The sequence below is a fragment of the Cinclus cinclus genome, chromosome 14, assembly GCF_963662255.1.
Source record: "Cinclus cinclus chromosome 14, bCinCin1.1, whole genome shotgun sequence".
Classification (NCBI taxonomy): domain Eukaryota; kingdom Metazoa; phylum Chordata; class Aves; order Passeriformes; family Cinclidae; genus Cinclus; species Cinclus cinclus.
Genome location: NC_085059.1, coordinates 1,843,650 through 1,857,769, shown reverse-complemented (window position 1 = coordinate 1,857,769; position 14,120 = coordinate 1,843,650). Strand labels below are relative to the sequence as shown.

The following is a 14,120-nucleotide window of genomic DNA, read 5'->3' as shown; positions in this document are numbered from 1 at the left end:
AAAACCAACAGCAACAGTAATAACAGTAATTGTAGGTGGGCACAATTTTCTTTTATCTTTTAACTGAAGTTGCTAGAAAAAATGACTGCTGTGCTGATACTTGGCAGAGACATTGATGTGAGTACCCACTTGTTTCTGAAAAACGTTGTGGGATTTTTAATGACCATCAGCAGCACAACCTTGATTTTTAAATGTCATCCTAAATGTAGCAGTTACAGCCTCCTCTGCCGTGGCATGTGGGTGGGTGAGTAGGGATGAATCAGAAAGTAAAAAGAATTGCTGGTGCTTTCTGTGACTCCCAAGTTTTCCTCGAGGGCTTCCCACCCAGGAACTGGCTGGAGTTGTCCGTGGGTTGTGTTGCAGTCCCTGGTCCCGGTGGCATCTCCTGCTGTTGCTCTCCCCTCTATTAATCCATGATTCAGTCACTTGATGTAGAATTACTTCATCAGGTTTCTTCAGGAGCTGGAATTCCACAGGATATCCTCTCTGTTTATCAAAACAAGATAAATGAAGAAAAAAGGTTTCCTAGCTTTTGCAGATGCAGCTTTTTCCATTCTCTCTCCGGCTGGAAACATTCCCCAGGCTTTGCTGTCAGAGCTGGAATCTGTGCTTGGCATTTGCAAGATGGTGATTTGCTTTTGTAAATGGAGCAAAGTCTTGGTTTTGAGTCATGACTCAGTGAAACAAATCTACTTTTATCGACTAAAACGATTCTAATAGCACCATTAAACCCGCTGGGACCGGGAAAGGACCAGAGTGACACTGCAGTGGGCGGGGGATCCAGCATCCCCCCTGGCCTGCCAAGGACTGGGAAGGTCGGGATGCGGCTCGGGAGGGATGGGTGGGAGTTCAAGGAGCATCCCCTCCCCTCCCGCCGTGGTACCCGGGGCTGCAGCCGGGCGGGTGGCAGCGGATGGAAGGCTCCCGGGGACGGGAGGAGCTGCGAGCAGATGGCAGGGTTAAAATAGGACAGAGCTGCTCCGAGCTGCTGCTGCTGCAAGGGAGAGGAGTGAAATGCCTGTTCTCACACTTCTCTTTGTGTCTCGGGGAAGAGCTGCGGAGTGCCTGCGCTCCGCTGGCATCCCCAGCGGGAACGCGCCAGGCGAAGCCTTCCTCGCCTTTCTGATATTATTAGCACTCGTCTTAAAGAAAAAATCAGCTCAAATGAGCAAGCAAACAAATAAAGCGAGTAACAATGGAAGGGCTCAGCCTCGGGCCCCCTTTAGCATCTCTCAGGATGATTAGTGGGATGTGTCACATCGGCACCGGGGAGCGGGAGCGTTCCGAGCCCAGGCTGCTCTTGTGGTGCTTCCCGACAGCTTTTTGCAGTGTTTTCATCTCACCTAAGGCGTGCGAATGGGTTTTGTTGAAATATCCGAGTGACTTGGCGTGCCTGGAATGATGCCCAGAGTGAATTCAGCAGGCTCCGGGGGAGAATTCTGGGCAAAGCCGCTCCACTGTGGGGTCCGAGGGGCTCCTCGGGGGTTCTTGCAGCAGCAGAAAAGGGCTGGGAAGGACTTTGGCTGTTCTGCCACATCCTGGGCCACCTCACGTCTGGAGCCGGGAGGGTGGAGGCGTGCAGAGATCGAGAATGTGAGGGAAAGGAGGAGCAGGGAGGCAGGAGCCAGCTCTCACACTCGCACCCTGAGTGATGCCGATGATCCTGGGAACACTTCAGTCTTGCTGTCCATAAATCAGGGGCTGCTTTGAAGGCTCTGTGATGAACAACACGGGATGAGCTCGAGGCCATGGTATTAATCCTGCACTATTGTTCTTGTTTCTTGCTGTGTTAGGATTTTTTTTAAAAAAGAAATCAACAGTTTTTGCAGGCTCTGGCTAAAACAGCACAGAAATAAATAAGTTCTGCTCACACTTGGAGAACATCTCCTCGTTTTTATTAATGTAGCCCCTGATGAAACACAGCCCATCCCTCGGCACCGATCCATGTCTGACCTACAGTAAATACCAGGCTTTCAGGAATCCGTGGGGAGTGTTTTGTAAGTGTGGCACACAGAGCCATAAGGTTGATTTACCCTCAGAAACAAAGCATCAGTTTGGGTGATGGAGCACTGGGGGGATTTCCTGGGATGCTTTTCTCAGTGCACGGTGGAGCACTTGCCTGTACGTACCTGGAAAGATCAATCATTCACCAAGCTGAGCTGCAAGAGCTCCTGTGACCACTGCAGGTGGGACACGAGTCACCCAGTCCAGCCCTTGTGTTGCAGAGGGGTGACAAACCCCCAGAGTGACCTGCACAGCTCATCCTTCAGAACAGAGCAATCAGGCTGACCTTGGCGGTGCTGACACGGGGATGGCAATCATCTGAAAATCCCCAAAACTTTGCATTTTATCATAAAATAGTCTGTGGGCTGTTGATTAAACCCACAGAAGCTGAGTTGTCATCTCAGACTCTTGAAGCTGCAGCCCCCACTTGCCCTGGTGTCTGTGGGATCTCCAGGTGCAAATTCCCTCTGGAGCAGTCCAGGGAAGGCTCAGTGCTGTCCTTGGAGCCAGGGGTTTGTGCTGGCGCTGAAATCCAGCTCAAAGCTGGCAAAGCCAAGGGTCAGGAGAAAAGAAGGGCTCTAGGGGTGTCCTTGTCTCCTGTCACTGCTGGGGCAGTGAGATTCCTGCCTGGCCTGGCTTTGGGGCTGTGTGTGATCTGTAGTTGTGGGAGCATTTTTTCCTCCAGCTATAAATAGAACCAGTCAGTTTGTTGTTTGTGTGTGTTCAGCAGAATAATCTTGTGTGATTGGTTTTGTTCTGGCACCTGAGATTTTACTGCCAGAGTCGGTATTCACTCTGCTCTGCTCCCTAGAGAGGTGAGGAAGAGGAAAGGACTCAACTCAGTCCCTGTGTTCCCATTGCTTTCTCTGTGCTCTGGCCAACTCCCGGATTCTGTTGACTCACACAAGTGCCCCAGTTCCTGCATCCCACACCTGGAATTCTGAGTCCCAGTTGCAGGGGCTTTCTGCAGCCCTGCAAGGTGTCTTGCTGCAGCAGATTTGTTATTCTGTATTTTTATTTAATTACTTACTTTTACAGCTCTTTGCATAAATCTAATTATCCATCTGTTAGGCTTCGTTAGGGCACCGCAGCTCCTCGGATTTTATCCTGTTCTAAACACTAAACTTGCCCTGCCTGGGCTCAGGTGAGCTGGGTCTCCTCCATCCAGGGCTCCCAGAGGCTCCAGGGCTCACAGTGGCTCCTGGCCACATCAAGCCCTGCACTTCCAGCTCAGTGTTGTGACTGCAAAGGGCCAGGATGAGGTAATTCCACTTCCATGGTGTGGCTGGGAGCAGTGTTCCCAGTTAAACCCCATGTCACTGTGTCCCCAGGGAGCTTGGGGTTCTCTAATGGGATGTCACAGCCCTCCTGCTTTCAGAGGGGATGCTGGAGGAGCTCTCCTCTCCCTATCTGGGACACAGGTATATGGTTGGAAGCCAAGCCAAGGTTCCCCTAGCTTTTCCCAGGTGCCTTCCATGCTGTTCCTGCCTCTCTGGCATGATTCATGCTCCCAGGTTTCAGTATCACATCAGCCCATCAGAATCACACTCAGCTCCAATTTATTCTCTGCAGTTCTGTTCTCCTCTTAGCAACAAATACTCCATAACCTAATTGCTCATTAGAGGCCATGCTGTGTCCCTGTAATCCAGGATGTCACAGGCAGCCGTGCTGCTCTCCCAGGGACACTGCTGCTCCCCTGCCACGGCGGTGAGCGCCTGGCTTGGTAGAAAGTGAGAAGGCAGCATTGCATTGAAGTGGAGATTTTCATCTTCTGGGGGATTTTTTTTATATCTCTCCTATATTCTGGGCTTTTGAACATCTAACATCTCTTTCATGCTTCACATCTTTCATATGAAATTGTTGTATTGTGTTGCCTATTGAAACCTAGTTTTCCTTTTGTCAGGTTTTCCCCCCTCACCCCTGCTTTCTTCTGCACTGTATTTTGATCGGTGTAACTACTTAGGGCTCCATTTTTCTGGGTGGTTTTTAATCTCCTTAAGTCGTAGCTCTGAAGGCATTTGTCTGTGATAAACTCAGGTCTGAGCTGGTGCTTGGAGAAGAGGATTTTTAGGCCAGTTCTGCTGCATGCAGCCCTTGGGGGAGGTTTTGGGGGTGACTGTGCCTCATCCCTCCTCCTTCTCCCTCCAGTAGTCACAGGCAGCCTTGGTGGCGTTGGGGATATTTTATTATTATCCTGTATCTCATATTGTGCATGCAAATGTCCTTTTCCATGGCTTGGGACTGTGGAAAACCTCAGTTAAATGTGTGTTTTGTAAGGGATTCACCCATCCTGTGCTTAAGTAGCAGAGCCAGGGGGGTAATTTTGGAGCATAAGGAGGCTGCAGAGCTGTTGATATTGAGTTGTCCCAGTTATTCTCCTCTGGAGAAGGAAGACAGGAAGTTTGGGAGGAGATGTGGGTACCTGGGAAGTCACGGATTCAGAGCCATCTGGCTCACTGCAGCTGCTCCATGGTCATTTCCCACAGGGATAGTTCACAGCCAGAGCTTGGAGTGCAGGAGGAAACTGTTCTCCTTATGTGTCGCTTCTCACTTGAACTGCTTTAATGCTTTTATTTTTTTCTTCTTAAACCTGCAATCTGAAATTCTGCCATATTAACAATCTGCTGATCACCCTGCCTCTCTTTTCTGCCCTTGTTCAAAATCTCAGATTTACAGCTCTAGTTCAGGCTGGAATTACTGACACTGTGGTGGTCTGTTTTATCCCTCTATCTATTTGTCAAATAATTTTAATGTGAATGTGCTTACAAGAGCTGTCAGAAATGCTCCAAACACCGAGAAGGATGAAGAAATCATTGGCCTTTCCAAGTGTGACCCTGGTTGTGTTGCTTTGTTTCCAGGGCTCACAAGAATGACCTTTTCCATTGCCTGTCAAATTGTGACCCAGGTGTGAGGGTTTGAGAGCCCCAGGAGCCAGACAAGGCACATTTCAGTCCTGTTGGTTCACTCTTGTTTTCTCCATTAACAGACTTTGGACTGAAAACCAGGGAGGGGAAGAGGGGGAGGCCAAGGTAAAAACGATGCTGCCTGGTTCTGATCCTCAGGTTACAGCACAAGCTAAATAGACTACACTAAATTTTTTAGGCTGCTTCACAGACTTAGAGACTTTGATCCCTGGCTTTGATTTCCCAGGAAGCCCCGCAGAGCTCTGGTTCTGGGCTGAGACCCATTAAGCCCTGTCTAGCCCGGTGATTATCATTCCTTTGCACCAGCACTGGGGCTTTCATCAGAGCTCAGCTCTGCAGCCTCGCTCCCTGTGCCTGGGGAGATGCCAGGGCAGGAGAAGCTTTGCCAGCACCCAGGCCGGAGCAGCCCCTCCATCCTACTCCCTGCTCGGTCCTTCCCCAGCTGGCTTCAGCAGGATGCCCAGGAGAGGAGGTGACCCTTTCTTTCCCAAGGTCTCAAGCAGTTTCTGCGACAAGCAGGCCATGAAATAAATATTCTGTGTGTGTCCTTGTCAGAGCAGTAGAGATGAGGGCATTTGCCTGCCTGCCTGCCCTGCACCTCCAAGTCCCCAGGTCCCTCTGCACCACTTGGTTTGCTTTCTTTTTCTTTTCTTTTTTTTTTTTTAATTTGAATCTAATTTTGCTGCCTTATTGTAAGTTCCCACCTAACTCCAGAGCTGCTGTCGCCTCAGGGCTGTGTTGCTGCTTTTCAGTCTTCCCACATCCTTCTCATGTGCAGGCTGCAAAAACTTCCAGAAGTCTCTCCTAAATTTGTGCACTTGGGGTCAGCCTAGGGGGAGTGGAACAAGGGTATCTCTTAGCAGAGAGCACTCCTCACAAACCCCTTCATCTGCAAAGTGGGAGCTGCTTCCGTGCCAGGAGTTGCCAGTGAAAATGGCACAGAATGTGGGCAGCATGGCTGGGAGGCACCAGGAGCTCAGATGTGCACATCTGGAAGGGCTGAGCTGTGACCCCACAGCCAGGCTGGGCCCCCCCAGGGCAAACTGGGGCTGTTTAGCACACAGGGGTCTCTTTTGGGAAGCTGCATGGGGTTTGTGTTGAGTTCTGCAGCCTGTGGCTGCTCCTCACCCAGGACTGGTTAACCTCATCAGTGCAGCACAGCCGGATCTGTGCCATTATGCCACTGCAGCATTATGGGATGTCACCATAGGCTGGCCCAGGCCTGTCCCAGCCTCAGACTCCCTTTTCAGTGAATTTTGTTGCAGGTGCCACCATCCTGTCTCCATTAGCAGATTAGCACGGTTGAATTTCCCAAGCGAGTGCTCCACAGTCTGCCTCATTGTGTTTATTTTGTTCAGGCTGCTTTTCCCTGGGCTTGACAGTGTAATTTGTACAGATCTCTGCTGAGTTTTCCAAACCTTCAAACAAGCTTTTTTCTTGTTAGCTTGAAGCCAGGACCATTGATAGCAGAGACAGAGCAACAGGAGCATTGAGGAGCGAGCAGCACACCCACCAGACAGGAAGGCTCCCTCACCTCCAGAGGTGCTCCTTGGCAAAAGCTCCACAGTTCAGAGATTTTAATTAGATCAAATCCTCCAGGTGACCAGCCAAGCATTAAAGGCATACCAATTTCTCAGTTGTGTCTCTTGCTGTAAGAGTTTTTATTATTTATTTTAGAGAGAAGTGACAAAAGAGCTCGGATATCCCAAACGTGCCATTCTCCTTGAATGGTACCAGGTGATCTCCAGCCCAGGAAAATCTTTTCAGTGCACTTCTACTTAGCAAAGTGCCTTCCTGCAAGCTGCTTCTGCAGTTGCTCCGGTCTCCATTGCCCAGAGGGACTTCCACAATAAATGGGATTAGATTTTTCAACCACATGCTGTTGGGGGCCACGGCTGTGGCTGCAGGTTTGGCTGGAGATGAATGAGAGCCTCCTTTTCTCCAGGCAGAGCTCCTTTCCCAGCTCCTTCATCCTCTCCTGGGGCTCCAGCCCCTTCCCATCTCCATTCCCTGCCCTGGACACACCCAAGCCCCTCAATGCCCTTCTTGCCATGAGAGCCCAGAACTGGACACGGCCCCCAAGTGTGGCCTCAGCAGTGCCAGCACAGGGGACAGTCACTGTTCTGGTCCTGCTGCCGCACCAGTGCTGGTACAAGCCAGACCAGTGTCCCTCCCACCTTGCCCTGCCCCACTCTATTGGTGACCTGTCTTTTGCTTTCATCCCTGCAGCAACCCCAAAGTGCAGATCGAAGCCATCGAGGGGGGTGCCCTGCAGAAGCTCCTGGTTATCCTGGCCACAGAACAACCCCTGGCTGTCAGGAAGAAGGTGAGGAGTGGGGCTGCACCTCTGGGCACAGCTGGCTTTGTGCTGAGCTCTGTGTAAACACCCTCAGGACATCCCAAACATCTGCACAGTGTGGGACGCCTGCTGCTCCCCACACTGGGTGGGCTTCACTCCCAGAGGTTCAGGAGGGGGGCCCTGGATGCCAGACCACCCCAGCAGCACTGGCTGGTGCCCGCATTCCCCTGGCTCTGTGGGTGTCCCCCCAGTGCCAGCAGTGGCACACGAGTGGCTCTGCCAGCCCATGGGGACAGGGCACAGTGCCGCAGCTGCTGGGGGGCACAGGGGAGGGTGGCCGTGGCAGCACAGCCATCACAAGCTGACAACCATGGCTGCTGACGTTTGCAGGAGCTAATTGCTGCAGCCAGCCCCGTGTCCTGCCTTTGGCAGAGGCTTTGGAGATGGAGCAGCACCAAGAGCCCCCAGCCAAATGTGCAGTGCTGTCCATCGGACAGGAGCTCCCTCGCCCCCTCCCTGGCTCTCTGCCTCCCTCCCTGCTGTATTCCCTGGAGCATGAGATCCCATTACCCTCAGTTCAGCGTGTGATGCCACCTCTGTAACATCACCTGGCTGCTCCCAAACCCCCAGCCCTGTTTCCACAGGGACCTCCTGCAGGAGGGGTCCAGCAGGGTGGGGGACCACTGGCTCTCCCATTTGCCTGTAACGAGCTCCCTAAAATATAATCAGATAATACCCTTTAACCCTGGTTAGAGTCCTCCAGCCAGTGAAAGGCACAGGAGAGGCTGTAGAACCCTGTTGCATTTGGCCATGGAGATGCCACAGGATGCTCCACGCTCAGAAACTCCTGCCAGGAGTGCCTGTGGCTCAACCCAGAGCTCTTTTTGGGGTGGGGAGGGATGGCTGGGCATGCAGGGCTCTCACAGCATCGCTGTGAACCAGAGTAATTCTTCCCAGTGAACCTGAGTTCATGGTGCTGGGATGCACTGGAGAAACGAGAGGGGTGGGCTCAGCATTGTCCACACAGCTGCACAAGACCCTGCAATGCTGAACCCTCTTTCCAGAGGTTTTAATTTCCAGTTCCCGAGCTGTGTGCAGTTCCTGTGTGTCCAGACTGGATCCTAAAGCCAGGCCAGTGCCCCAGCCCTTCCTGCACAGCCCCGGGCTCCAGCTCCGATGGGTTTTCCACCCCGGTGCTCACAGCCCGGCATGGCAGCGAGGCCAAAAGTGCATTTCTTCCTTCCACTGTCCTGCGACTGGAAAGGGAGACAGCAGCATCTCAAATTCACCAGCAGCAAGGCGGAAAATGGGGAATAGAAACAAACGGGGGCGGGCAGGACATGGCTGTCAGCTCGGATCTGTGCGTGCGGAGCGGGCCCAGCGCTGTGTGAGGAGCTGCCCTGGCAGGGCCCCTGATGAGCAGCGTGTCCCCTGCCCCAGGCTGTCCCTGTATCACAGCCAGCCAGTCTGACAGGCAGCAGGGCTGGGCTGGCCCCTCACTGACTCCTCAGATCCATGCCAAGGCCCTGGGGCACCACTGTGTGCTGGGCTCTGGCTGTGGGACTGTGGGGATGCACCCTGACTGGTGCTTGGGCTGGTGGACATCATGGCCTTGTCTTTTGGTTGTGAGGCTGTGGGACATCATGGCCTTGTCCTCTGGCTGTGGGGCTGCACCCCTGGCATCTAAATCACCTCGAAGGGATCAGGCTGTGCTGAGTGGTGCTGGACACTCCTCACCCCATGCCATGGCTGGGCTCTGTGTGCTTCACAGAGAAAAGTGATGGGGTTGGGTCTGTCAGGGGGTGGCCACAGGCCACTCAGTGCCAGCCCAGACTGGAGTTTGGATAGAAGTACCCAAGATTTGGCAGCTTGACAGTGCTGGGGAGGATTGGGATTGCAAACAGAGCTGCTGGAGATGTCCCTCAGCAGGAAGAGACTGGGATGTATTTCCCAGATCGGCTGGAGTGTGTTTCTGCTATCCGAATGGGGTGCCATGAAGAGGGGCCATGACACATGGGGAGGCCGTGGCCATTGTGCTGATTGCCCTCTCTGTTTCCCCCAGGCTCTCTTTGCTCTGTCCTCCATGCTGAGGCACTTCCCTTATGCTCAGCAGCAGTTCCTCAAGCTGGGTGGCCTCCAGGTGCTCAGGAGCCTCTTCCAGCAGAAGGGGATGGAGCTGCTCCGTGTCCGTGTGGTGACACTGCTCTATGACCTCATCATGGAGAAGGTGAGAGCTGGGATGGCACTGGCCAGGCACTTCCCCCCTTGCCCCCCAAACCCAGCCAGGCCTGAACATCCTCCCAGGATGAGGATGAGGAGGAGCCAGCCCAGCATCAGTGGGGATGAGTCCCCTGCAGCCCCTTGGCCAACACCACACCAGTGTCTGGGGGAGCCCAGAGGAGCTGAAACCTTTGTTTGCCTTCAAGCCACTGCCACCATTTCCTCCCAAGGGTGTTTAAACAGCAGGACACCCAGGCCATGAATAGGGAATGCTGGCCCTGGGCTGTGGTGTCCAGCCAAGGCTGGGGACAGGCCAGCACTGCTGTGTCCCTGCCTGTCCCTTTGCCTGCTGCACGTCCCTTGCTGGAGCCCAGCCCGCCACGTTCTGTGTTAGATTTTCAAATACCCTGGATTACTGCTGTAAGTGTCAGTTTAAAGCCTGTCTTTTCCTTGCCATGGGTTGTTGTTCAGTCTGTGCGTTTCCCTGGCTCCAGAGAATGGGAATTAAATCCACTCTGGCTCGGTTTATGGCCAATTTGCCCTGCGGATTATGGCTGCTCTAATACCTGGGTAGCAGACACAGCAGAGCAGCACCTCTCTGTTAAATCAGTTATTTTCCAGGAGACTTTGTAAAGGTGCAAATTATTTTAGCAGATCTGAAATCTTATCAGGTGCTGACTCTAACATGATCCTGTCAGCTCTGTGTGAAAGGAGCAGACAAGGGTATTTTTTGACTCAAACCATTCCCACTTGATCCTGCTTTTCCCACTGCCCCCTCCAGCAGCCCCATCTGTTCCTGCCTCCATGGGTCTGGGGCAGGCACAGCCTGGCAGATTTTCGGGTTTATGTTAAAACAACCATTTTCAGCTGCTCTTTGGATTGGAAATGCTGTAGTCGGGGTGCTGGGCGGTTGCTCTGAGCTGGGGTAGCAGGTTTGGAATGGGCTGGGTGGCTTTCAAATGGGTTGGGTTGGAATCATAAACCACCCTGGCAGCTCTCAATGGGGAACAGGAGTCACTGGAGCTCTGAACTGCTCCTCTGGTCACATTCCTTCCTTTTCACCCCAAATCCTGCCTGCACTTCAGCAGGCAGCTCTCAAGAGGACCAGGAGAGGGGAGATGTCCTTGGTGCTGTCCTTCCATGTCCGTGTCTGGAAATTTCATGCTATCAACAACTTCTCCACGACCTGAGCCCCAGAGGGCTCACAGGGTGATGTGGGGAAGTTTCCCTTCCTCCCCTTGGCCCCGGTGCTGCTCTGGGCTGGTATTTCTCACTGTCAGGGTCCCAGCCCCCTGCAGAATCTCAGTACTGGGCTTTTCTGGACCCGGCTGGGAGGGGAAGGTCTGGCTGTGGCTGGAGGAGACTGAGATTCCCATCTCTGGGAGGAGAAGCACAGAGCCAGGTGATGATGTTCATTAGGTGCTGTAGGCACTGTCAGCAGCAAAAAGCATCAGACCAGAGACTTTACAAGTCCTGCTGGACTTCCTGCCCCTGAGTCCCCTCCCAGGCTGTGTGACACAGAAATCCCCAGTCCCTGGGAGTTTTCCAGGGTGGATGAGCAGCCCCTGTGGCAGGGAGCCAGGACACCACCTCGGTGTGATCTTCTGTGGCAAGTCCCCATCCATGGCAGGTGGTAGAGGACACACATCCTCCTCTACTGTGTCACCTCCTGGGAGCAGTTCCTCTCTGACAGGGACATTAATCTGTGTTCCACCACTTCCCACAGATGCTGCTTGAGGACTCCCAGCACGGAGAGCAGATGGAGGAGAAAGTCCAGCAGTACAGGCAGGTCAGGCTGGTGCCGGCGGTGGTGGAGCAGGGCTGGTGTGCCCTGGTGCCCAACCTGCTGGCCATGCCTGAGCACGACACCCGGGAGAAGGTCCTCAAGCTGGTGGGGGTCCTGGTGGCCTTCTGCAGGGAGCACTACCGGGGGGACCCCGCCCTGGGCACCACCCTCAGCCTCCTGCGCAGCGAGTATGAGGAGCTGGCAGATGAGGAGCAGAGGGAGGGGGACAAGGATGGCTACTTCAGAGAGCTCCTGGGCTCTATAAACACCATCATCCAGGAACTGAGGTGAAGCCGTGGGTGCAATCCAGTTCCAGGGAATTCAGGGTGAAAGCAAGTTTGGATGGCACCAGTGTAGGTGCACTTTGAAATAAACTGCTGGACTAAACGAGAACCCAGCACTGTGTGCCAACAGCTTTGTTATTAAAACACATTGGGGCGTGGTGAGTGTCCTGTTTTCATGGGATACTGCTGGAAAAACAGGCGTACAGTGGAGGGAACAAGCTGGGGGAATTGGGATTTGCAGAAAGGGAACAAGCATTTGTATCACTCCCAGGAGGGGATGTTTGAATCCCTGCACTCCCTCCAGGCCTGCCAGAGCCCAGCTGGTCCCCTTCACCCCTCAGCCCTTGCAGGGCTCTGCCACCACCAGGGTGCTGCAGGTCCACAGCCTGGGGTAATGACAGGGCTTCTGATACTGCCTGGGCCTCCCCCAGCAGGGACAAGGGACAGGGAACAGGGACAGGGCTAGTCCCCGTGCAGAGCCAGCCCTGCTGTGCTGCGAATCTGCCAAATTCCTGCAGCCTCCCCCTGGCACAGAGCAAGGCAGGGCTGGAGGGACCCCAGGGGTTGGGGGTCCTGGGGCAAATGGAAACCTTGGGTAGGGCTCAGCAGAACCCCTCCCAGTGCAGGTCTGGGAGGTGGGATGGGCACTTCCAGTTTCATTTTGGAGCTAACAGGGTCCCCCCCACTCCTCCACCTTCAAGAGGGGGGTCAAGTGTTAAAGGCTGGAGTCACAGAGGTGGCCAGGCCAGGAACAGCTCCTGCTCCTTCCCCTTGCACCCACAAGAGCATCAGGGGGGTCATGTGGCTCCACCTGAGCTCCCCAAATCCTGGCACCTTTTAGACACCGAGGCTGTGTCTCTGGGACACTCCTCATCCTCCAGCACTGGAGCAGCTGATGTCACTTAATGGATTTTTCCTTTTCTCACCCATTTGTTGGGGTTTTGAAGGCACTCGCCCCTCTCCACCCTCTCTGCTCTCTCCTCAATAGTTGTGTGTTTGAGGTTTGGAGCCAGCACCCATGAAAGCAAACAGAGCTCGGGGTGCCTCTCTCCAACACATCCCAAAGGCAGTGGGAGCAGGGACTGCTCAGAAAGGGTGGGAAAGCCGCTCATTAACGAGCATTAAATCGTGGCACGGAAACTTCACACACAATTAAAGCAGCATCAATTCAACGTGGCTCCATTCACCGCGGAATTGAATTAAGAGCACTTGAAATCTGGAATAAGACTTATCTCCTGAGGATTTAATGTAGTTTCACTAATACACTTTAGAAGATAATGGGTTCATCTTCCTGAGATCCCTGCACTGCCAGGTCTGCTGGGCTCTGGCAAGGCCTCAGCAGAGCTGCTGTCCCACTGCACTGCAAGAAAAACCCTCTTCAAAAGTCTCTTCAAATCACTGCAAAAACCCCCAAAGCCCTCCAGCAAGTGGAACTCTGGCGTGTTCCAGGCAGTGCCTGGGGAGCAGCCCTGAGGAAAGGTGGCAGGGAAATCCCAGAGCCCTTCCCTGCCCAAAGCCACCGCGGGTCCCCCGTGCCCAGGGAGGGCTGGGAATGGGGAAAGTGAGGTTTGGTTGGGTTTGGTGGGGGCTGAAGCACCCCCGGAGCTCTCCCGGAGCCCAGCATCGTCCTCCGGCAGCGACAGCGACGGCACCAGCCCTTCCCCAGCGCTTAATTACACAGAGCAGTAATTACTGTAATTCTCTTCAATTGGCTCTCTAATAAAGTCACGGCTTCGCTGGCGGCCGGAGCCCCTCGCTGAGACACTGCTCCAGCAGGGCTGTAATTCCCTGGCACAGCTGGAATTCCCTGTCAGGGCTGGGAGTCCGGGCACAGCTGGAATTCCCTGAAAGGCTGGAATTCCCTGGCACAGCTGGAATTCCCTGGCATGGTTGCAATTCCCTGGCACCACTGGAATTCCCTGGCACAGCTGGAATGCCTTGGCACAGCTGGAATCGCCTGGCAGGGCTGGAATTCCCTGGCACAGCTGGAATTCCTTGCCACAGCTGGAATGTTCTGGCAGGGCTGGATCAGAGCTTGGGGGTTCCTGAACTCCTGCCCCACCTGGGTCTGGGGCTGGTGCAGAACAGCCCCGAGGTGCCAGGAGTGGGGCTGGATTCACTCTGGGATGAGGAACTGCCCTGCCCCAGGACCCCCGCTGTCACCGCCATGTCCCCAAGTGCTGGCATGGCCCTTCCATGACACAAAATCCCCTTTTTCTAAGGGTACAGGAATTTTCTCCCCTCCACCGCTGCTGCTGCACTCCTGAATGGAGCAATTAATGTCACACCAATAATGATTCACCTCGATGTCCTTCTCTGCCCCAAACACAATTCCCAGAAGAGCAGTTCTGGGGTACACGAGAAGTGTGAGTTGAGGTTTTTTGGCCTCATTACCCCATCGTGTTCCTGCTGCTCCTGCACCCCCTGGGGCTGAAGCTCTCACCAGGGGAACCACATTTTAATTTCTTGATGCTCAATGTTCGTAGCATAAATTAAACTAACATCTATTTGAAAGCTAAATATGTGTAAATTCGCCCATACATCTTCATATATGTTGTTTGTTAAAGCTCATTAATAGATTGTATTGGGGAGAGGCACTGGAT

General features: G+C 53.7%; 1 protein-coding gene across 1 annotated transcript in view; it reads left to right on the top strand.

Moving 5' to 3' along the window:
- Positions 1-11,524, top strand: part of SIL1 (SIL1 nucleotide exchange factor) — a 730,974-nt gene extending 719,450 nt beyond the window's left edge. Inside the window, exons 8-10 of the mRNA XM_062502187.1 lie at positions 7,158-7,254; positions 9,290-9,454; positions 11,174-11,524. Coding sequence (XP_062358171.1) covers positions 7,158-7,254; positions 9,290-9,454; positions 11,174-11,524 — 613 coding nt within the window. The remainder of the gene's footprint in view (positions 1-7,157; positions 7,255-9,289; positions 9,455-11,173) is intronic.
- The last annotated feature ends 2,596 nt before the right edge of the window (positions 11,525-14,120 follow it).